The following is a 23,726-nucleotide window of genomic DNA, read 5'->3' as shown; positions in this document are numbered from 1 at the left end:
CAGAATGTAGGAAGCCAGGAGTCAATGTTGCCTAGATGGAACTGGTTGGCCAGGAGTCCAGAAACATCTTCTGAGAATTACAAGAACAAAAACCTTTGAAAGCAAGATCTCTCCTCCCCACTGAGGGCAAGATGGTTGGGGACAAAGGAGGCTGCTTCACCAGGAACACCAGGAGGTAAAATGGTGGGCTGCTCTGCCTTTTATCTCTCTTCTTCCCAGGCCAAGATGATTCTTAGGTAGCTATGCAGACCCTCCAAGTGTCCCTATTTTCCAGGGACAGTCCTGGATTTACAGAAGCTGTCTCAGTTTCTGATTTGATCCCAGAATGCCCTGCTTTCCCTTAGGATGTCCCTATTTTCACCAGAGAAATGATGGAGGATATGGTACGGCATCCCTATTTTTATCAGAGAAATGTTGCAAGGTATGGTGTTATGCGATCCCCAAGCCAAGGAGACAAGTAACTATACAACCTCTATACAACAATGTTTTATTATGTTTTTATATATGTTGGAAGCCACCCAGAGTGGCTGGGGCAACCCAGTCAGATGGGCAGAGTATAAATAACAATATAAATAACATCATCATCATCATCATCATTGAATAGGACGTCCCTATTTTCATTCGGAAAAATATTGGAGGGTATGAGCTATGTGGTAGGAGTTAGTGAGAAAAGTCAGTAGGCTATTTCTCTATGTTTCTTTATAGTCTCCCTGTCCATTCCATTGCCTTCTATGTTCTAGACTTTACTGCTTCAAACACAGCATGTCAGTCCTTATCATCAGCATCCAGATCTTCATCATCTGAAATGGAGATCTTGCCATTTCTTATCATTGTTTTATTATGTCTTTATTATGCCTGAAAAGTGGTATGTTACTCTTATTTATTTATTTTTAAATGTTTGCTCCTTTTAGGCCTAATTACATTCTATCCCCAGCATCAAAAACCAAACTAACAACTACTAAAAGTCCCACAGAATAAAAATATTTTCATTGCCTGCCTAGAAGGGTCAGTCTGCTCCCCTCCCATATGGTAGAAATTCTATAACCAAAGTGCAGTCACAGAAAAGGCTCTGTTCTGCATTCTCGGCAACCCAACCTTTTTGCTTGTCAGTCATGCAGTGAAGCTTCAGAAGATGATTCCACCCTGGGATGGCAGGCTGGTATGGAAGGAGGCAAACTTTCCAATATCCTAGGCCTATGCCACAGGCAGCCAATGTGGTGTCCTTCAGATGTTACTGAACCACAACTGCTATCATCTCTGACCATTGGCCATGGTAGTTGGGTTTTATGGAAATTGTAGTTCACCAACACCTGGATGGAATAGTATAGGCTATCCATGCAAACAGCCATTTATCTAAAACCTTAAATAAATCTCAGCAATTACAAATCTTGCCCATTCTGAAGCCAATATTAGACATCATAATATGCACATGGCAGCAAACAAATGAAAAGTTACAGGTAGGTAGCCGTGTTGGTCTGCCATAGTTGAAACAAACAAACAAACAAACAAACAAACAAACAAACAAAATTCCTTCCAGTAGCACCTTAGAGACCAACTAAGTTTGTTACTGGCATGAGCTTTCGTGCGGCTCTGTCCCTTCCCCCGACCTACTGCAAAAGCCAGGGATAGCCGTGTGAAGCCTCTACAGGCACAGCGCTCCCTCTCTCTGTTCTGGTTTTTGGAGGGGAAAAGTGCGTCTTATAGAGCAAAAAATACGGTAATTTGAAAGGGACCAATATGCAGTGGGCTTAAGGGCCACCATCAGATTAGTAAAGTACAATGGTGCCCCGCAAGACGAACACCTCGTAAGACGAAAAACTCGCAAGACGAAAGAGTTTTTCGTTTTCGAGTTGCTTCGCAAGACGAAAACGTCTTGCAAGTTTGTTTCCTTTTTCGTAAAACCGTTAATACCCAGGGTGCATTGCTTGAAGAGGTGCAGTTGCGACTTGATTTTGAGGAGCAACACATTGCACGCGGTGTGGTGGCCTTTTTGAGCTTTTTAAAGAGTTTGCTGAATTTTTGAAGCTTTTCCAAAACTTCTTTTGCAGCTGTTTGGTAAGTTAAACTTTTAAAACTTTTTTTGGGGGGTTTTGGATTTTGGGTTGGGGTGTTTAGAATTCAAGGACTTGGTGTTGGGGAGAGGTTTGCAAGAATCTGGGAGCTTGTGTGGTTTTTTCTGCATTTTTATGATTTTCTGTGACCATTGGGCCATGTTGTTGTTTTTTGAAAAAAAAATCTAGGTTCTGAATTTCTGTGTGCTGGGTGGCTGGGGGAACAGCTGAGGAGGGGTTTGCAAGAATCTGGGAGCTTGTGTGGTTTTTTTCTGCATTTTTATGATTTTCTGTGACCATTGGGCCATGTTGTTTTTTTGGGGGAAAAAATCTGTGTTTGAATTTCTGTGTGCTGGGTGGCTGGGGGAACAGTTGGGGAGGGGTTTGCAGCAGTTGGGGAGGGGTGTGCAACAGTTGGGGAGGGGCTGGGGGAACAGTTGTGGAGGGATTTGCAATTTCTGTGTGCTGGGTGGGTGGCTGGGGGAACAGTTGAGGTTTTTGAAGACTTTGGTGATTTTTAAAGCTTTTCCAAAACTTCTTTTGCAGCCATTTGAGGATTTTGAAGACTTTGGTGATTTGCAGCCATTTCGTAAGTTAAACTATTAAAACTTTTTTGGGGGGTTTTGGATTTTGGGTTGGGTGTTTGGAATTCAAGGACTTGGTTCTGGGTTTGAATTGCTGTTTTTCTTTTTCTTTTTCTGAGCTTACGAAGGTAAGAGCTATGCTGCCATGGGACCCAAGAAGACTGCTGCTGCTGCGGAGGCCGGCAAGAGGAAGAAGGAGAAGGTGACGCTGGAAATGAAGAAGGAGATCATCTGGAAGCACGACGGTGGAATGCGTGTGACGGACCTCGCCAGGGAGTACGGCAGGAACCCATCGACCATCGGGACCATCCTGAAGATGAGGGAGAAGATCCTTGCGACTGATGCAGCCAAGGGAGTCACCAGGATCGTGAAGAACCGCCCAGCTGTTCTGGAGGAGGTGGAGAAGTTGCTGCTCATCTGGTTAGAAGAGAAGCAGTGTGCAGGGGACACAGTGACCGAGGCCGTCATTTGTGAGAAGGCCAAGGCCTTGCACGCAGACCTCGTCCAGGAACAGCCAGGAACCTCAGGCCAGCCAGAAGTCTTCAAGGCAAGCAGAGGCTGGTTTGACCGGTTCAAGGCAAGATCTGGAATCCACAGCGTGGTCAGGCATGGAGAGGCTGCCAGTTCTATTGTTCCTGCGGCTGAAGACTTTGCAGCGGAGTTCCTGGAGGTTGTGAAGATGGAGGGCTACGTTCCACAGCAGGTCTTCAACTGCGACGAGACCGGGCTGTTTTGGAAGAGGATGCCCAAAAGGACTTTCATCACACAGGAGGAGGCCAAGTTGCCTGGCCACAAGCCCATGAAGGATCATCTGACCCTGCTCTTCTGTGCCAACGCAAGCGGCGACCTGAAGATCAAGCCCCTGCTGGTGTACCACTTGGAGAACCCACGGGCCTTCAAGAAACACAAGGTCGACAAGGAGCGGCTGAGTGTCATGTGGAGATCCAACAGCAAGGCTTGGGTCACACGTGTACTGTTTGTGGACTGGGTCAATCTTGCTTTTGGCCCTGCTGTCAAACAGTACCTGCTGGACAACGACCTGCCGCTGAAGGCTTTGCTTCTGATGGACAATGCTCCTGCTCATCCTAAAGGCCTTGAGGTGGACTTGTTGGAGGAGTTCAGCTTCATCAACATCATGTTCCTGCCGCCTAACACCACGCCACTGCTCCAGCCAATGGATCAGCAGGTCATCACCAATTTCAAAAAACTCTACACCAAGGAGTTTTTCAGGCGATGCTTCGAGGTGACTGATTGCACCACCATCACCCTGTGGGAATTCTGGAAGGACCACTTCGACATCGTCACCTGCTTGAAGATGGTCACCACGGCCTGGAATGGGATCAGCCAGAGAAATTTGAATTGCGCTTGGCGCAGCCTGTGGCCGGACTGTGTGGCACCAAGTGACTCTGATGCACCAGAGTCAACAGTGGTGCAGGACATTGTTGCCTTGGGGAGGACCATGGGCCTGGAGGTCACAGAGGAGGACGTCAGCGAGCTGGTGGAGGAGCACAACCACGAGCTGACCACCCAGGAGCTGGTTGAACTGCAGGAAGAGGTTGCGCAGGAGCAGGCCTGGCTGGAAGAGGAGGAAGCAACTGAGGAACGGCTGTCCTCCAAAGAACTGAGGGACATTTGCCAGAATACGACTTTTGATACGACGGTCATGTTGCCTCTCAGGGAGCTGCTGAAAAGGCGGATGAAGCAGCAGACCATGGACAGGTTCCTCAGCAAGAAGCAAAGAGTGGAAGAGGAACCTTCTTCGAGTGGTCCCCCAGAGTCTTAGAAAATGTATGTACAGTACACTTTGTTGATTTTTAAATGTTTGGACTTTTTTTGACCATAGGAACACATTAATTAAATTTCAATGCATTCCTATGGGAAACTGTGCTTCGCAAGATGAAAAATTCGCTAGGCGAAAAAACTCGCGGAACGAATTAATTTCGTCTTGCGAGGCACCACTGTAGTACCATAGATGACGACCGACCCAAGGCATTTAGCTGTCTGAGGCAAAGGGCAGGATGGCACCCATTCTCATTCTTTGTAGAGCAGCTAACTTCAGCACTAGTCCTGGGAGAGCATCCTCCAATGCACCTGTCAAGAGAGTAGTTTAGCAGGTGCATAATATGAATGGGGCACAAAACTCTTTTCTCCAAATGGCTGCTGCCTGAGTCAATCACTTTATTCTACCCAATGACAGAGCCAACCCTGTTGGAAACTGTCATAGGATAGCCACTGCAGCAGATGTTCCCTAGAGCTTTCTTCCTGCTGAGCAGTTTCTCCACATACAAGAATGGAAAAACATGTGGAATACCATGATGTCATATCTTCTGTATGTTTGCTTCTCACAGTATGCCTCTGCCTCGCAATTAATTTGGAAAGACTATCCTGGGAGTGTCGTAGGTTCCCAAATTAAAAACACATTGCTATACTGTGCTAATCTCAGTGGTGCTACATGCTAATATGACTGACAGATTTATGAGCAAAGGGCTTATTAAAATGTTGAGGAGATGGGAAGACTGATTGTTTAGTGGCTTTGTAAATCAAGCGGCTTTAGGCAACTGGGGGGGCTTTTCATTTTACCCACTACTTGCCATCTTCTTTTAATCCGGGTGGCAGCGGGGGGGGGGGAGTCCTATTTATTTAGAACAAGTTTGGTTCTTTCTCATGGACCTATCTCATAAATCAGATAACTCTGAGCAGTTTTATTAATAAGCATTTGCATTTTTCTCCATTATGAATACTTAAAGGCTCCCGCTGACAATTTTATCAAGTTTGGGGAGCTATGAGACCAAGCACAGCAGAATTTGAGAAGGTATGCAAGTTTCTGGAACTCTTAAGAGCTAAAAAACTTGAGATTGAAGATCAGTATCTTGGGAACTCGATGCTGCATGCTATGGAACTTGTGAAGAGAGTCAGAATAATCAGACTAAATGTTGAATTTTGTTTTCTATTTTATTTTTGCTTTAGTTCTGGGGATTTCTGACATGTGTTTGTTATATATGATTTGTAGCCATGTTTTTTCTTCTTCTTAAAACATTACTGAACTTTATATTATATTTTAAAAACACCCACATATCAATTCCAATCTCCACTTGAGAGGCACTTCCAGATTATGAAATATTTCGGTTTTGCGAGATCTTCAAACCAGCCATTTCCCTGCAACACCAAAAAATCTATGCTTAAGTCCAAATGAATCTCATAATCTTAAATGTAATTTTCTAAAAGCATACTGTAAAAGACATCATGGAGTTCAGAGCTTAAACTGGTGAAGTTTAGACCTAACAATTACTCTATGTACCCAGGCCTCAGAAACATCCTCAGTTATGAAAACAGAACTTACTGTATTTTTTGCTCTATAAGACACACTTTCCCCCCTCCAAAAATTAAGGGGAAATGTGTGTGCATCTTATGGAGTGAATGCAGGCTCCTTGTCTTCAGAGACAGCAACGCGAAGCCTCCAAAACGCAGAGGGAGTGCTCCCTCCACACTCCGGAGGCTTCGCGTTGCTTTCACTGAAGCCTGGAGAGCGAGAGGGGTCAGTGTGCACGGACCCCTCTCGCTCTCCAGGCTTCAGGGATAGCTGCCTGAAGCCTCTGGAGGGCAGCGGGAGCTCGGGTTGCTTTCGCTGAAGCCAGGAGAGTCTTGCTCTCCTGTGAAGGAGAGTCTTGCTTCAGCGAAAGGAACCTGAAGCCTCCGGAACGCAGCGGGAGCTCCCGCTGCGCACTGGAGGCTTCGGGTTGCCTTCACTGAAGCCTGGAGAGCAAGGGGGCGGAAGGCACCGGGTTGCCTTCGGGTTGCCTTCACTGAAGCCTGGTGTTCACCGACCCCTCTCGCGCTCCAGGCTTCAGGGATAGCCACCTGAAGCCGGAGGCATCGGGTTGCTTCCCTGAAGCCAGGAGAGTGAGAGGGATCGGTGCGCACCGATCCCTCTTGCTCTCCTGGCTTCGCTTCGCTGGAGAGGCGCTGCACAGCTTTCCCTCTCTGCGCAGTGCCCCTTCAGAGAAGCTGAAGAGAGGAAGGAGAAATGGAAGGGGCTCCGTTTCTCCTGCCGCTTTGCTGCGTGCTGAGCAGAGAGGGGGAGATTTTTTTTTCTTGTTCTCCCCCTCTAAAACAAGGTGCGTCCTATGGTTGGGTGCGTCCTATAGAGCAAAAATACGGTAGTTTTAAGAGGATGTAGTGGTTGTAGCCCATCACGGCCCTGTAGGGACAGGGAGGGGGAGACAATTTCTCCTTGTGTGGCCAGCTGTTTGCTTCAGTTTTGGTATCAGTGTGAGTGAACGAGTGAGTGTATAGCTCACCAAGTTTCAAACTAAACTTGGCCAATGGTGGCCTGAATGTGGGGTGAGGCTTCAGTGGCAGGCTGGAAGAACCAAGGCTTCACTCGGGTCTGCCTCTAGGGAATTTAAGCCAGTAGCAGACACAAATAGGATGAGATTAGTACTGAACAGCCCTCTGCCTCTCCCATAGCCAATTTACAGCTGTCCTTAGAAAGGCCAAGATTATTCTGCACACCCATTTGCATGGGTGCTGCCACCAAACAGGAAGAGAGGCAGAGTATTATTATATGTCAGTGATGTGTACATTTGTGAAGAGACATGGAACATGGAAGGCAGATTGAGAACATATACCGGTAGGTAAAAATTGATGGAAACAATGGCTGTGTAGTTCTGAGGGCATGTGTACAAGGCCTGACCAAAGAAAGACAAACCTCTTTGTATTCTTCAAATCATACACTACTTTTATTTAGTTTCCTCAGTAGAGTGTTACCAGGACTTTTCTCTCTGGACTCCCATCTGTGCTATTCAAATTGCTACCCTCTCTTTTGATTGTAGCCTTACCCTGGACTGTCCCTGACAAGTGTAGTAGTTCTACACAACATCGTTTTGTTTGGACCAGGCTGAGAAGCTGTGTTCTTAAGGTAATGGCGATGAATCTATGGGCCTCCATATTTCACTAGACTGCAACTTTCAACAGAACTAGCCAGTAAAGTCATTAGTCAGGAATGATGTGTGCTGTGGCTGAGCAACATCTGGCAGGTCACATGTTCCCCACCCATGCCAGAAGGAAACCACATTCTTTGAGAAAGTCATTTTTTCTATGCTCCACTGAAGCATATGAAGTGCACAAAGCTTCTGGTCACATTATTTAATGTCCACTTGGAAAGAGGTCCTCTCAGAAATGGGAATTTAGAAGAGCAAAGTTTTTGGTGGATTCTGTTTTAAAATCTTTGGCTATTATCATTTCTGCTGACTGAAGACTGATTGGAAAATTAGATGCTTGTGCAAGTACTTCACCCTTAATGATGTATGCATTATGTAAAGTGATGCACCACTTTTTCGTTTCCGAAAACATACCAAGAAATGGAATGCTTCCTTCCATATTTTATTCCAATTTAGGTTTGTCTGCTTAATCCCTCCCCCCCCACCATCCACTGTGAGCTGTGTCAATCATTTCCCTGCACCCTCATTTTGACATAAACTCAGAACTTGCATATGTATACGGTCTGGTGGAGCCAATGCTTTTTGAAACTTACTATACAGTGAGATTGCAAAACTTTGCTTTCAGAGGCTGTAATCCACCAGGATGTTGAATATGCATGTGATGCCCCCACACACATCAGGAGTTTTCTGGCTCTTTGGGGGCTCTGGGGACCTCAAGGGGGTTCAATAAGTGCTTTGGGAGTTTCAGCAGGAGGAAAGATAAAATGTTGATGAAAACTCTCATGCGCATGCAGAGCTGGAGCATAGGCATCCATGGACAATGGCCAGGAATGTTCAAACAGCATTGCAAAGTGTGCTCTGTCTTGGGGATTTAAATGGAGGAAATTGCAGAACCAAACAAATGATTAAAAGGTCTGTTGGCACTCGTATAAAGTTAATTGTTCCATCTCCTAGCTTCTTGGCCATTGGAAACTTAATTCCTAGTGGGCGTGTTCATTACGATTGTTAAAAGAATCACATCCTTATACCCACAAGTTTGCACTCAATGTAGAATCAAAAGTTTTCTTCATAGGTGGGAAACATCTCTATCTATGAGTTTTTTGGTGCATGGAAGTAAATCTCTTGTTAATGCCAACATTTTCAGAGCTTGCGATGCTGGACACCCCCTGGAATAAGTGGGTTGATCTTGACTTTTTGATGCCAGCTGCTAGTCAGATAAAAGTCTGCAAGTCCTAAGTGACAGGGGCAGTGCTAAAGGGTAACAGCAGGGCTGGGAAAGAAGCAGCACATGACTTTTTGATTCTGCTCATTTATTTAGCATTCTGAATTTAGATTACGAAGAGGCTTTTGATACATTATCCATTACAAAAAGACACCAGAGAGATAGAAGGGGAGGGCGAATTAAAACATATTTGCTGCCCTAGGCATGCTTTAGTTTATTATTCTGTTCAGGTTGCTTCATTCATCTGTTTGTATCTAAAGGTTTAATAACAAGTCAGAAAGAACTCTAGGAGAAGGGCAGAAGGAAGGGGGGTAGGGGTGTTGTTCAACTTTTTTCGTAGCTTAGAACGCTTCACAGCAAAGTGATAATTCAGTAGTTATTCTTCACTGATTCTCTTAGCCAAGTATTATTTTGGTACATGGTCTGCTCTGTGTGCCAGGTTTTCAGAGAAATGGCCACTTGCAATGGGATATCAATGTTAGAACCTGCAAGTATTTGACAGTCAACCTGATATGGCAGTTTGTGTGTCAGATGAGGACATGAAGAGCCTGGGGTGCTGTTCAGCTGTTCAGCTGCTCACTGGGAGACCTCAGCCCTGTTGCTATTTCTCAGGATAACGTACCGCACAGGGCTGTTATCAGGATAAAATGGGGAGATGGAGTACCTAAATTCTTTGGAGGATGGATGGGATAAAAATACAATAAACAGATTTTTGGGTGTGTGACTAAAAAACCAGTTCTTTATATCTGACAAAGGGCCCTGAAACTAATGGTTGAATGAGTTTAAGAACAGATTAGACTTTCAGGGTTTGAGTTGCAATAGGGAGTTAGGTTGGATCTTTGGCCGTACGATGAAATTTCATGATTTTTTTCTATGCAGCAACAACTTAATAATTTAGGACTTTTTTACACATGAAAATACCATCCTTAATTACCCAATCCATTATGCCTTTCAGTCAAATGGGTAAATGGTCTCAGCTGAAAAGTGTTGCATTTGAGTGACGTTGGAAAAACAAAGGAAGACTGGTTCCCCATCTCTGCAAAATACAAAAACCTTTTGTTTACCAGGTCTGTTTTCATCATTAGGCAAAACATACAGATTTCTTGGTAGGTGGAAAACTGGAATAAAGAGGAACCCAGAAACTGTTTTACGAGCAAAGACTGAGATTAATTTCAGGTGGTAGGATATGTAGCACAACAGCCACTCGGTAACGTTCAATAGAAGCCAAACTTGGTAGCTCTACCTAGCAAGTCCATAAACAAAGCACCATCTTCATCTGAGATAAGATCCTGTTTCTCCAGTTTAGGATCTTGCTGCCAAATGGCTACATTTTATATTTTCCAAGCCGCATGGAAATTAAAGGTGTCTGCCCCCACTGACAAATCCCAAATCAATGCCATAGCAACACCTTTATTAGACCAACCAAAATGTCACAAAACTGTGTGACATATTCATCAGCCTAAAAGTGAGTTGTAACAGGTGTAGTGCTTGTCCACACCTCTGTTTGTCCTATGCCTAGAAAGCATGGATCCAAGAGGTTTTCTGATTGGTTTTCTGTTTACTCCACTGCTTTCCCTGGGAAATCCCTTCGCTCCTTACTTCTGAATTGGAGCAAATGTTAATCTGCAGAAAACCCAAGTGATGTTTGCTCTGACTGAACAGTAAAGAGTGGGTTTCCAGGTTGGGTCGGGGAGGAATGGAGCAAACAGAAAAACCAAGCCCTTAAACTCACTTAGTGGTACAGGCAACTCTCCATCTGCACAGCAGTTGCATTCTGTGTCATAGTGTGTTGGCAGAATGTGCATCTGCCCTACCTGCCCCATTCTGCCCCTACCCTGCCCTTCCGGGGTCAAAAGTAGCATGCACGTCAGCGGTCACATGTGCCTTGAGCTTGTGCAAAATGGGAGTTCCATGTATACTTGCTCTGCTGGTGAAATTATGGGTACAACCTGTTACAATATAGAAGCAATGCGGCAGCGAGCTGCTGGCTTGAAAGCAAAACATAAATGGGAATGTTGGGGCTGTTCTGTGGGAAACAGAGGAACAGTCTATTCACAGTGTGAAGCACCAGAATTAGCTCAGAGTGTAATATGAGCTGTACAGGAAGTACAGGAGGAGTTTGTCTCTCTGCTGCTGGAGTTTGAAGAGAGCAGACGTGTTTTCTGTAACGCTGCAAAAGACAGAAATAAAGACATGTAAATACGTTTCTGTCTATCTCTTTCCCCTCCCTGGGGGGGGGCAGGGAAGAGTGGTGTGTTCTTCTCATGTTGAGGAGGATCACCGATCGCGACCTTGCCTGGATCCTGCCGGGAAATGCAGACAGGGAGGTCAACCGGAGATTCAAGCCGGGTGCCTGGAGAGTGGCCAGTTTCTCCTGATAACAGCTTGAATCCCAACACCTTTACTTTTTGTATGGGGTAAGCAGTCCATCCCCCTCCTTTGGAGTGTGATTTGTGTTAGCCTGGTTCTCCTAATTTCATACATAGCAGCTGCCATTTAACCAGTGTGGCAGACAAACAAGTTAGTGGAATCATCATTTAGCTGACACCTGAGGCTTCCACCAGTCTCATTCTGTTCGGTCTGCCAAAATAATGCCAAATTGCTCTGAATCCTTGCTGTTCAGCCCCTCCCACGTGAATCTCACAACAGACAAAACAAACAGAAAGAAGACACATTTCACTGACACCAAAGGGCACAGAGTCTCACTTTGCTTGCTTCAATCTGCTTAAATTATCATACGATGAAAATGCATTTGGAGGGGGCGGATAGTAGCCTTTCCTGTGTCAGAGCGATGACAGACACACATAGCTGTGAGGAATGGTTTTCTTCCCCATGACATTAGGCACAATTGAGGGAAAATATGGTGTTGTTTACAGTTTGGTTTGTTTTTCTTCCTACACTGCCTCTCATTTTTTTGTTGTTGCTGGAGACAAAGGTGACTTGCAGATCTAACAAGTTCATTATTTTATTTTTTGCCTTAGCACTTAAAAGTTCATTCCCTGAATAACAAGAAATCTGCTGGGGTGGAACCCCAAAAGCATGCCATGTTAGCTTTCGAGTTAAGTTTGTTAGTTTGTTTGTTTATGGCATTTATAGTCCACCTTTTTTCTTCAAGGATCTCAAAGTGGTATACATATCCCTCCCCCATCTCATTAAATCCTCACAGCAACTCTGTGAAGCTGAGAGGCAGTGAATCACCTAAAGTTGCCAAGTTTGTTCAGTTTACTGGTGGACAAAACACTACAGAGCTTGGGACTGGGGCCAGCAGCGGAGCAAGCTTATCTGACGCTTGAGGTGGCACGCATGCCCTGTGCCCAGGGACAGGGCTGGCCGCCCGCAGGGGCAGGTCCAGCCACTGGCAGAGTGGGGTCACCCAGGGCAGGATGCTCTGCGGGCCTCCAAGGAGTCTGCCTGCCTCCTCCCACTCAACTGCGCTACAGCTGAGGGGGAGGCAGCGGTCAGACTGTTTGGGCAAGACATGGGCAAGAAATGAATAGATAATGTTCTGCAATGCGGGAAGTGCTTGGACATTTCCAGACTCATGCAGCCCCTTCTTTCTACGACAGACTGTTGTAAACAAAAATTGCCCTTTTCCCTTATAGGGTATCCAAGAGCCCATATAGAGTCCTTATGTAGGTTCCCTATGTTAGGATATTTCCGTTCCACCTTAAAAGGGAGCAGGATGTTTGTGTCACAGCCTGCGTATTTCCTGTTTTCACAGGATGTTTCTGTTGTGTCTTTGCTTTCGTTCTTTCTGTGTCGGAGACACTGACGCAGGCAGTCATGTCTTTCTTTGTTCTGATCAACGCTGAATAAAACTTGTAAATAATGCTCTCCTGGGTGCGACTTTTGCTGTGCATTATCTGCTGATAGAGTGTGCATGAGCTCTAGAATGTGGCAAGATATTTTCTAGAAACTCATGTCGCTTATTGCTGATACTGCGTGCCTACGGGAGATCGATGGATCGTCCGGCAGACGGCTTGGGGCCATGATGGACTTTGTCTCCCTGGCAGTATCCCAACACCCTATTGGTAGGAGAAAATAACAGAGGCCAACTAGAGAATATTGAGAAGCAAAGCAGCTAGTAAGCCTGATCTGTATTGATCTGTTGCAACAGGGTGCTCCCCTCACCCGCAGGAAAGGAGAAGGAACCCAGAACAATGGTGCGCAAAGCCTTATATGGGCTTTTGAAATTGCCACCCTGTAGATCAAGACCACCCCCAGAAACATCATACAGACATCACAGAAGGGGTGTAACCTAAGACCACCCCTCAGATTCATCACACCTACATCACAGAAAAGGCGGTCTAAAACAGAAATTTGAATGTTGTTTTTCTCCTGTCGTTGTTTATCTCCTGTCTGGCAGGTTACTTGATTGGATACCCTGCATACTTGATTGGATTGCCTGGGGAGCCTGGCCATTCTTTTGTAATGATAAATACTTAGTTCCTGGGCCATGTCACAGGCTCACACCCTATTCAAACACAGACATACCTTTAAGACAGGATTTGTGAAGGAAAAGACAATGGGGAGGCTCTTCCATTTTCCTTTGACCTTGCAGAAAAAACATTTGGTCAGTTTGGGACAGTTTGGGTATCAAAATGGTTCCAGGTCGGTCTTCCTGTGCTGATCTATGTATGTGCTTGGTTGATACACTTATGAACATTACCATATATCTAAGACCTCAAAATTCCTATCACAAGACTAGTAGGGCCTAGCACAAATCTGAAGTTATTTTTGGGGTGGGGTGGGGGTTGGGGGCTTGTGGAGAGTAACTCAAGCTTTGAAAGCTTTGGATCCAGAATTCATTTACAGAATCCAAATTTTGCCTTGGAAACTAAAGCCCAAAGCCCCTATTACTCATGTGTAGGGCAATGTGCATTGAACCCCTTGAAATTGTTCCCAAAGCTCTCACAGAGCCCACAAAGTGTAGTTTTGAACTAGGACCTGTGAGACTAGGGTTCAAATCCCTATTTGGCCATGAAGTAACCTAGGTGACCGTGAGCCAGTCATAGGCTCTCAACCTATCCCCACAGTGTTGTTGTCTAGATAATATGGTGAGGCAGAGAACCATAAATGCTAGCTTAAGCTCCTTGGGATAGAAGGAAGAATATAAATGTAAGTAAATAAATAAAAGAAAGAAAAGAGTAAGTTTCAGCTCGCCTCTACAGCAGACTTATGGAAAGGTGTACTACCTTAACAGCTGCATGTTTGAACTTGCCCTGTGATGCTCTTTCCTCAGTAATGTTTGTTTGTTTACTTGTTTGTTTATCTGAACACATTTTAATTGCCTGAAATATGCTGTTGTTTTGCTACCTGGGAAATTTCCTATTCAAAAAAGGCTTGCTGCAGGGAATAGTGAGGCATCAAGATTTTCACAGCTGAACGCAAGCCAGCAGTATAACATATTAACCAGATAAACTGTATTAGTTTACAGCAAACTGTATAAATATTCTGAGTAGTAAGGCAATAACCCTTTGTAAAAAAAAAAACCAAACAAACCACCCCACCCCCCAAAAACCAAAAAACCCTGAGGAATCTGAAGTCTGATTTTATTAAAACTCACGGGGGGGGGGGTGTTCCTCCCACCTCCTTGGAATTTCTCTCTACAGTGTAATGTGGGATGCCTGAAGGGTTTCCACTGAATATTAAAGATACAGAAAGAATACAGGAAATGCAGGGTGGGAGAAAAAAGCATGTTTAAAAGCATAATTCTTGAATGGTGGATGTGTGCAGGTTGTCCAGGTTTACTGTGGACAGTCCTCTATATAAAGGAGTCCTCCAACTGACAGGCTGTCCGGTTAAAGTCCAGTTAAAGACAAAGGGCCATAAGATGAGAGAGCAGGGGCCCTAATGGAGTTGTTCATCAGCAGTCAGGGAAATTCAGCTCAGTAATGCAAACCTGCCTAATTCACACTTCCCAGAGCAACTGACAAACCCTAAATGCAGGTAAAAATTCACATCCACTAAAATGCATATGTTTATGAAAACAGCATGCAAAATGCATTATATGAAGGAAAATGGCTTGCAAGTTAGGCAGACTTGCACACAATAATGTGTATGTCAGGAGAAGTGCATGTTTAAATGCTGCTGAATGTTCATGAGGACCTTTTTTAAAAAAATTGCAGTCCGATATGAAAGTTGAACTTAAGTGAAGAAGAAGAAGAAGAAGAAGAAGAAGAAGAAGAAGAAGAAGAAGAAGAAGAAGAAGAAGAACAGCAACAGCAGCAACAACAACATTGGCAAGTTCATTCATCCTTACAATAGACTAGTCTCGAAGTGATCAAGTACATTCAAAAATCACACAGGCTACAAATAGACTAACTGTGAGCACAAGGTGCTCACATGAGTTTTTAAGGACCAAACAACTTAAGGTACAAATACCTGAAATCTTGCCTCCTTCCCTAGAGACGTCTCAGTTGTTAAGATCAGAAAAGGCAGTCCCCTTGGTCATGCCCTTGCTCTCAGATGCATGGGGTGGTGGCAGCCCAGAAGAGGGCATTCTCTCTGATGGCCCCTAAATTATGGAATTCCCACCCCACAAAGGTGTGCCTAGCACCTTCACTATACTGCTTTTGATGACTTCTGAAGATGCTGCTCTTTTACCCTAGCCTTGGACACATGAGATACATATTTTAGGATCAGCCCCATTCCCATGACTGTAATTTGTTTTGACTGATTTTAATATCAGGTTTTAAATTACCAGAACCTGCACTGCTGGGAAATGACAACAACAACTCTCCTTCCATTCATGGAGGAACTATATAGGATCCAGCCATATGTGTAGATCTGTGGTACATGGAAAGGAGAGATATGAACACAGGCAGTATAGACAATTGTAAATGTCCTTCCAGTGAGAATAAACAGCAATATTATTAAAACAAATGGTCATGTTTTGTGAGACAGAGACAGTTGGTATGTGTGGGCAGCACAAGCTGTGGAAAATCTGGTGGCTTTTTTATAATAATAATAATAAAAAAGCAGAATGGCCTGAAATGACAGAGCAGTGGTGTTTCCTGCGTGTTATGGAATATAATGCATGTTATGGGGGCGGGGAGCACTTTTTTTCAGATAGCACAACAAAACAGAGAAAAACTGGAAATAAATGCAGGCATCAACCCAGAGAAGACCCAACAAAACCCTAATCCTTTTCGCACAATAATTATGGAATAATGTTTCACGAATTCCCATAGGTACCAGGAGGATGGGATTAATGTTCCTTCATTGAAGCATAACCGAAAAAGGTGAACCATGTAGCAGAGTAGAGAAGTAGTCTGTGTTTTGATTCTTGAGAAGTGCCCGTAGTTGGTAAATTTATTTTTCCACTAGTGCTAAGGTCTATATTTCTTGGTATCTTGCCCTGTCTTATGCCCAAAGCACAATGACAGTACAGTCATACCTCGGGTTACAGATGCTTCAGATTGCGTCTTTTTGGGTTACGGACCCGCTGAAACCCAGAAGTAATGGAATGAGTTACTTCTGGGTTTTGGCGGTTGCGCATGTGCAGAAGTGCTAAATCACACTTTGCCCATGCGCAGAAGTGCCGAATCACAACCTGTGCATGCACAGACGCGCTGCTGCGGATTGCGAATGCTGCGGGTTGTGAATGTACATCCCGCACGGATCACGTTCGCAACCCGAGCATCCACTGTAATGAAGAGGTCTTTGTTAAGGCAGAGAGGAGGTACAGGCTCAGCAGCAGCTGCTCTGCTCAGGCTAAACTACAGAAGAGGCGAAGTTAGAAGCAGCAGTTGGAACTGCATTGAAACAATCCACCATGCTGTTGAAGATATGGGCTAGCTTACGGGTGAGACTCATGCCTTGTGAAACTGTTGAGTGTGCAGATGCTCACTGCATCTGTTCCCAACAATGAGAGCACTACCAGGCAGAGCTGGCCCACTTATGACACAGGGTGAGGCAGGTGCCTCAGGTGGTGGAAAAGGAAGAGGAGGCAACCCCAAGAGTCCTCTGCATACCTCACTGCTGCTGCAGAAGCAACCCTGGAGAGGGAGCTGGTGGATGCGGCAGAGTGGCACAGCATCCCACTGCCCAGCTTTGTTGCTGGCCTCCACTGCCCCTTGAGGCAGAGACGGACGGGCAGCAAAACTCTGCGGAATGCTTCCCCTCTCACTGTCAGCAAGAGGGGAGGTGTTCCGCCACCCAGCTTTGCTGCTGAGTGGGAAGGGAACTTCAGAAAGGACTTCTTCTTCAGGAGAAGTGCTTTGCAAAGCTCCAAGCCTAGTCCAGCCTCAAGTCTTTGCAAGGATTTATTTGCAGAAGCTCTCATCAAGCTTGGGTAGGAAAGGAGCTTTGCATAGTGCATCTCCCTGCACAACCTTAAGCACACACATCAACCCCACCACAACCACCAGAGTGGCAGGGGGGCATTTTAAATCAGGTGCCAAAATGTATTGGGCCACCTCTGCTAGCAGGTCCTGGGTGACAAGGCTGTGCCATCCTCTTCTGACACTGTTTCTTCCATTTGTAGTGTTTGGCTGATGCCCACCCTGGATGCTGTTGTTGCTGCCCTAGGCTAGAAAAGGGAGGCTTACTTCCCCAGCCAGGGAAATCAGATATTAGGAGAAGGAAGTACCCATCTCCTCCCTCACCCCGGTTATCCTCCTGTTTCCACCTCCTTGTTTCCACCATCAATTCAGCATGCAGATATTTTGCAGTAGTTCTGTTAGCCACTTATGTAAGGTAAGTAATAAACTCAAATAAATGTCAAAAATGGAAAGAAGGGCAATTCTGCATTTCAGTGGAATATTTTGGTTCATAATTTCCACTTTTTGGAAAACCTTTACCCAGACAAGAGGACCAGCCCATCACATATTGAAAGAGGAAACATAATTACGACATTTCCTTCAGCAGTTTGTACTACTTTTGTGATTTTATTTAATAAAGATGAAGATGTGTATATGTGCTGTATAACTTTTATGACATTTCCCCAAATCTTGGCTGACACAGACTTAACAAGTGCTTTGTCCCAATCTTTCATCCAATCTTCATGGTACATAGACTTTTTGTTCATAAAAGGAAGCTCTGTAGGATGTCTTATTTGTGTGAGTGCTGACAAAATGAGAGACACGTCTTCCCATACAGTAGCAAGACTGTTGCGCTCTCTTCTTTATCTCTCTCACTCACACACATGTACACATATAGTGGTCACTAGCTACTTTTCTTGCATTCCCCAAAGATTTTTATCTTGCAAATGAAAGAGCCTAATTATTTCTATAACAGAAGGATTAGAGCTCCCAGAAACTGATTCTTTGAGTTTGAACATCATTGTAGGTATAATAAATTGCATGTAGTTTGTGACCAGCACAGCTGCTTCAGGAATTACTAGAGTAAGAAGAAATTCTCAGAGTGGGATGATTAGAAAACAGAAACTAAACAGGTGTCACTATTGGATGAAACCATTCAGGTTTGGACCACAGAGAATAAATTAGCGGGGAAAAATATGGTACAATAGTTGGCACCAAAGTAACCTTTTATGTTTTTGTGTGTGTGCGCGCATTTTTTTTTAACCATACTCTTTCAAGACTCGGCTAGGAGCCTTCTGAAACAGCTGCCAAGAGAATTTCTCTTTTGTATTATTCAGCACAATGAAGAGATTCTTTGTTCTCTTTCGATATGTATCTTGTTTGTGAGGTGTTGAGAACCAATTTGCATTTCCATTATGGATTTTTCTACTCAATGAAATGGAATTTCACGTTGCCTTGCTGGATATGTGATTTATTTGTTTTTGTTTGTTTGTTTGTTTGTTTTCGATTGATACCCATTTATTTATTCACATGCTTTGCTCTTCATTTATGCTATATTCATTTTCTCTGCCTCATTCATACAGCTTCTTTGAAGTAGGTTTGATAATAAGCCCTCCTGTAAATTTCCTTTCTAAAGGTGGGATGTTAGAGTGACAGTTGACTCCTATAATAGGTCTAGTTGTAGTTAATATCTGTGACTCAGCAACACATTGCTCCCACAAAACAAGGTGATGGCCACCAACTCCAATTGGTAGGAATGCTACCAATTCCTACTAGCAAAGAGGTCTATGTGTTACCTCCAGGATCAGAGGCAACAGGGCCAGCTCACCTGTGAGGCAGGGTGAAACTGCCACCTTGGGTAACAGGAACACTTAAGGTGGCATCCTGCAGGTGTCCCACCTTCCCCGCCTCCTCCACTGCTGGAATCAGTGTACATTCAGAGAAGAAGACCTACAGAGGATTTTGTTGTTGTTCAAGATCTCTTAAAACAAGGAGCTGGCACTTTGTTGGAGAACTGCAGAGGTGGTATTCCTGTAACTTATCTCCAACAGGAGGAGGGCCTTTATGTTCTACAGCAGCAGGGACATCAAAGTGGTCATCAACAGCCAAACTACATTAAGTGCATTATAAAGAGGCAAGCTTTAGAAAGGATGCAAATTGTGGTCAGTCCTGAGCATGCTCACACATGACAAAGATACCTTTGAGGGCTCTCGTTCATATTTTTTTTTTTAAAAAAAAATGTGAACAGGGTTAATGCAATGTGTGGCCCAAAGCAGCCAATAGTGGTTACCATTGTGGCTTTTTCATTATCAGAAACGAGCACGGGTGTTTCTGTGAACTGACACAGTCTTATAAATGTGTATTATGTGTCACTAACAGCAGCATTTGATGTGCGGAGACATATTGGCAGACATTTGTTCAGGCTAGAAGGCTCTCCTACCCCCCCTACCCTAAATGCTGGTGGCTGTGTTATTTTTAACATTATGAACTTGTCAACTATTGAATATACATTGTGGTGATTTGATGAGATGTCTTAAGGAGTGCAGAAAAACTGATTTCCCTGTTGACAATATGGCCTGATTTTAATATCCTGAGATTTTTCCTGGTTTTATGCCTTGGAAGGTGAGACTATCAAGCCAATACTATCATGTTCTTATAAATTATCTGGTGCTAATAAGTAAGGAATGCTGCCCACTGAACAGTCAAGCTCTGGGTCAGAGGAGCTCCCATGTGTGTTAAAGTGAATTAAACCAATATAATATTTTAAAAATTAATCAGTCCCCAGGCTGGTGTAGTAGCAATGCTTTGATAACTCAGGGATTCGGATTTTTAAGTGACTGATCTTCCATGGTCCAGTGGAGAACAGGCAGGGAGTATTAGTAATCTTCAAAGCTTGATTGCTTTTTCTGATAACATTACAAAATTAGTGGATGAAAGAATGTGTAATTTATCTGAGTCTCAGCAAAGCAGTGGATGCAAAATCTTTACTTGCAAAATTAAATTCAATTTGGCTCAGACATGGAGCCCTGCCATTTGGATTTTAAAATGGCTGGTTGAGTGCAAACATAGTGTAATGAGAAATGGCACCACACCAAATCATGGGGAGGTTTTCTAAGTGGGGCATTACAGGGGTCTCATCAGATTTAACATCTTCATTAACAATCTGGACAAAGGTGTGACATTCTGTGTGAATTAATAATGGTGGAATAGGAGCTATTGAAAGCACTGGCAAGTATGAAGAACAACCTAAAGAGTGCTCAGAACTTGGCCTTCCTCCAATATTGTCTACAACTGCAGTCCAGTTTGGATGCAAGTGGAGAAGGATCCGAAGGGTAGTAAAAATAGTCATTGGTGGACTGTAGGTCACATGCTGGTTCTGGCAGATGAGGATCAAAGGGACAGAGAAATGGTCAAATCCCAAGGCTGCAACAGAGGGCTGAAGGGACTGGAAGCAGATTCAGTCAAAGGAAGGAAAGTTTGGTTTATTATCTAAGGCAGCAGCAAGGAAAGTAAAGAGCAGGTAGAGTCCTCACACTCAATATAAGCTGATTAGACTGATAAACTGACTTGACTACTTGGGCTTCATAGGGCCTGATGCATCTGAATGTTTTGGTTTAACGAGTTCAGTTAAATCAAGTTCACTGAATTAATTCAAAATTTTCTGAACTGCACCTGAAAATAATTTCCATAATCACCAGGTGAATTGAATTATTTTAAAGTTTGTTTTGGAGTAGAATGCTGAACGATTTCTAGTTCACTTTCAAGTTCATTATCTGATGTGTTTTTATGCTTTGAAATCTTTTGGCCTTTAGGTGTGTGGTGGTAGTGGGGATAAATTAAACCTTTAACATTGCACTGTGTATGTGTGTGTGTGTGTGTGTGTGTGTGTGTATTTCTGTTTTTCTTAGTCAGTGTAAGTGTATTTTATATTTCGGTACAACAGCTTGTAAAATTATGCATGCTGCGAAATATTTGCCAAGGGTAATTTGGATGAACTTCAACTTGAACTGTATGTGGACCAAACTAGTTGATTTTCCAAAGGGATAAATTTGAACTGGAACTAGTTAATTTTGGGACTTGTTGACCTTGAACTAGACCAAGTTAGGTGAGTCCTGATTGGCTTTGAGAGTCAGCTGGGAGGTTGCCTAACTCTCTTCCAGGGTGAAAATTCAGCTAATGAGATACCTTTTTACCTAAGGCCTAGCATCTCAAGGACATGGGGGGGCTGTGGTGCAGAAGGCAAGGTGCTAGTGGTTAGAGGCCACAGTTCCATACTTTTGTGCCTTACAGAGGTCCAAAAAAAACTTAGCTCTGAGGCTTTTTTTTTTAAAGACTTCTAAGAGGAACATGAACCAAGGAACAGAGGTAGACTGGCTTTGTTGATTCTCCACTGCCCTGATTCTCTCACTGGCAGATAGATTCTCTCAGTGGCTGGTGTGTTATAAACAATAAACAGAACAGAAACAGACAGAAATGAAGTAAAACATTAAGATGGAACTACAGGTGTTCACATGTTAGGAATAAGTAGAAGTAATTAGGTGATCATTGCACTGTGAAATCAACAAGATGATAAAGGTTGCACACCAATTTATCAAAGGAAGTGTTTTAAAAATAGTCATTCATGCGATTTATTGGATGTCTGTAAAGAGACGCCAACTAAATATGCCCTTTTAATTTATGGAAGAGAAATCTAGGAATTAACACACAATCAACCAATAACTCTTTGGGGATTGGACATTGGCACAACAGCTCATTATCATGCCCATTCTCATCTTTAAATACATTCACCGAGCGTACTGGAAAAGAGTCACCAGATTGCCTAAAATTGCTAAGCAGTCAAGAGGAGGATCCTCTTGGAAAGAGCCATTGTCATGACCCCTGAACACAGAGTCAGAGGCCACAGAGGCACCCATTAAGGACACATATCAACCTTAGAACTCTGAGCTGATTACTAGAGATCAAAGGACTACTGCGACTGAAGCTGAGTGACACCCCCCCCCCCCGCTGAGGAACCTCCTGGGCCACTAGGGCCAGTGTCCAGACGCTCACAGGTGCCTTCCCCTGAGCCCGAGGAACCAGATGACTCTCACCACACTTTACCAGTCCAGCTGCACAGAGAGGGAAGCTATGGAATGGAGGAGTGCCCATCTGCAGGCCACATATACTTTAAGGCTCTGAATTCCTTTGTGAGGAGGTAGAACTTAGTTGTATGCTCTGAAACCATGTTGGAGCAAGTTGCTTGCTCAGAATTATCTGTTGCATTGGAACTTCTGACCAGCCTTGCCTTGCCTTGCCTCCAACATTGTCCTGCCTTGCTTCACCTCCAGCCTTGACACCTTTTCTGTGAAGATCCAAAATTGGCATGGAATATGACAAATCATGCAATGAACCCAAAATTCAGTTTATGCAGTAAAACTGGGAAGATTTTTTCTCCAGAGTCAAAACTAGGCTTTCATTATCAGTTGGCAGACCTTTCAAGTTACTAGTGTTGAGGTAGCTTTCATTCGTTCTTAGGTTTCCCAGGCTTACTACCAAGTGTAACTTCTCAAGGAAGTTCCCAAGGAAACTCAGAAAGTCACATGTGAGGTGTCAGAGGAAAACTGTTCATCTCTCTGCTGCATTACAGCAGCACTGTATAATCTGCTACGATAACGCAGAAAATTGTTGATTTTCCTTGGGTTTATCGCCTACTTGGGTGATCAATCCTGGTACAATGATTCTAGCATCTATATAGAATGTTATTCCAGCCCTATGAACTTATCATTTCAGTAGACAAGGATCTGCTTAAATGCATTGGTTTCTTGTTTTTTGTTTTATAAAAAAATGTGTATTTATTAAAAAGATTTATTGCCACCCCTTCGTCACTACTGTGTTTATTTAAATAAGCAAACAGTAATGTATAGGGATATAAGAAAATGTCTTTTACTGAGCCAGATCATTGGTCCATCTAGCTCAGTATTATCTGCTCTGACTTGCAGAGTCTCTCCAGTGTTGTAGGCAGGAGCTTTTTGCCTTATCCTTAGCTGGAGACATCAGGGATTTAACCTAGGATCTAATACATGCAAGACAGATGCTCTGTCACTGAGGCATGGGCCATAATTGTGTGGCTGCTCTACTGGGGCAAATGGGATACTGCCCACCATGCTTGCCTTCCTACTTATGTTCTTGATTTCTTCAACTCTGCCATTCTGCCTTCCTACTTAACAACCAGGGCTTTCAGCTTCCTTCTCCCGAGTCTCAGAATTGCCAATATAGAACTCAGGAGGGGACAAAGCTAGAATTAGTTGGCTCTGCCTCTCCTTGGTTCTGGCTCCACCTATGGTTGGACTCCCAACCAGCTGCAATGAGTACTAGCCACCACTGTGTGTGTGTGTGTGAGAGAGAGAGAGAGAGAGAGAGAGAGCACGCGCATGAGGGAGGCACTCAGATAGAAATGCTTGGTGTGAGTATAGAGATTTGTGAGTACACAAATGTTTCTATTTTCACCTGTAAAATGCCAGGAGATATGAGTCCAGGGCCAGCCTAAGACATTTTGGCACCTGGGACTTCCGGCTTCCAGCAATGAGATATGGCAACCTCCCAAGAGATCGGACAGCCATTCGTCCCAGTAATTCAGGGTTAAATTAGGGGGATTAACCCTGTTCACCCCACCCCCCAGGGCAGGG

The 23,726-nt window shown here is 44.0% G+C and overlaps 1 protein-coding gene across 1 annotated transcript; it reads left to right on the top strand.

The window, feature by feature from the left end:
• Window positions 1-1,951: 1,951 nt before the first annotated feature.
• Window positions 1,952-5,618, top strand: LOC308578700 (tigger transposable element-derived protein 1-like; the record flags this gene model as incomplete). The annotated part of the gene is made up of 3 exons (XM_081179168.1): window positions 1,952-2,055; window positions 2,598-4,327; window positions 5,603-5,618. The coding sequence occupies exons 2-3, from the start codon at window positions 2,781-2,783 to the stop codon at window positions 5,616-5,618; spliced, it is 1,563 nt and encodes a 520-aa protein (XP_081035294.1). The 5' UTR covers window positions 1,952-2,055; window positions 2,598-2,780.
• Window positions 5,619-23,726: the final 18,108 nt, after the last annotated feature.

The sequence above is a fragment of the Podarcis bocagei genome (assembly GCF_964188305.1).
Source record: "Podarcis bocagei genome assembly, chromosome: Z".
NCBI lineage: Eukaryota > Metazoa > Chordata > Lepidosauria > Squamata > Lacertidae > Podarcis > Podarcis bocagei.
The sequence above is the reverse complement of the archived record's forward strand: the minus strand, read 5'-3'. Positions and strand labels throughout refer to the sequence as shown.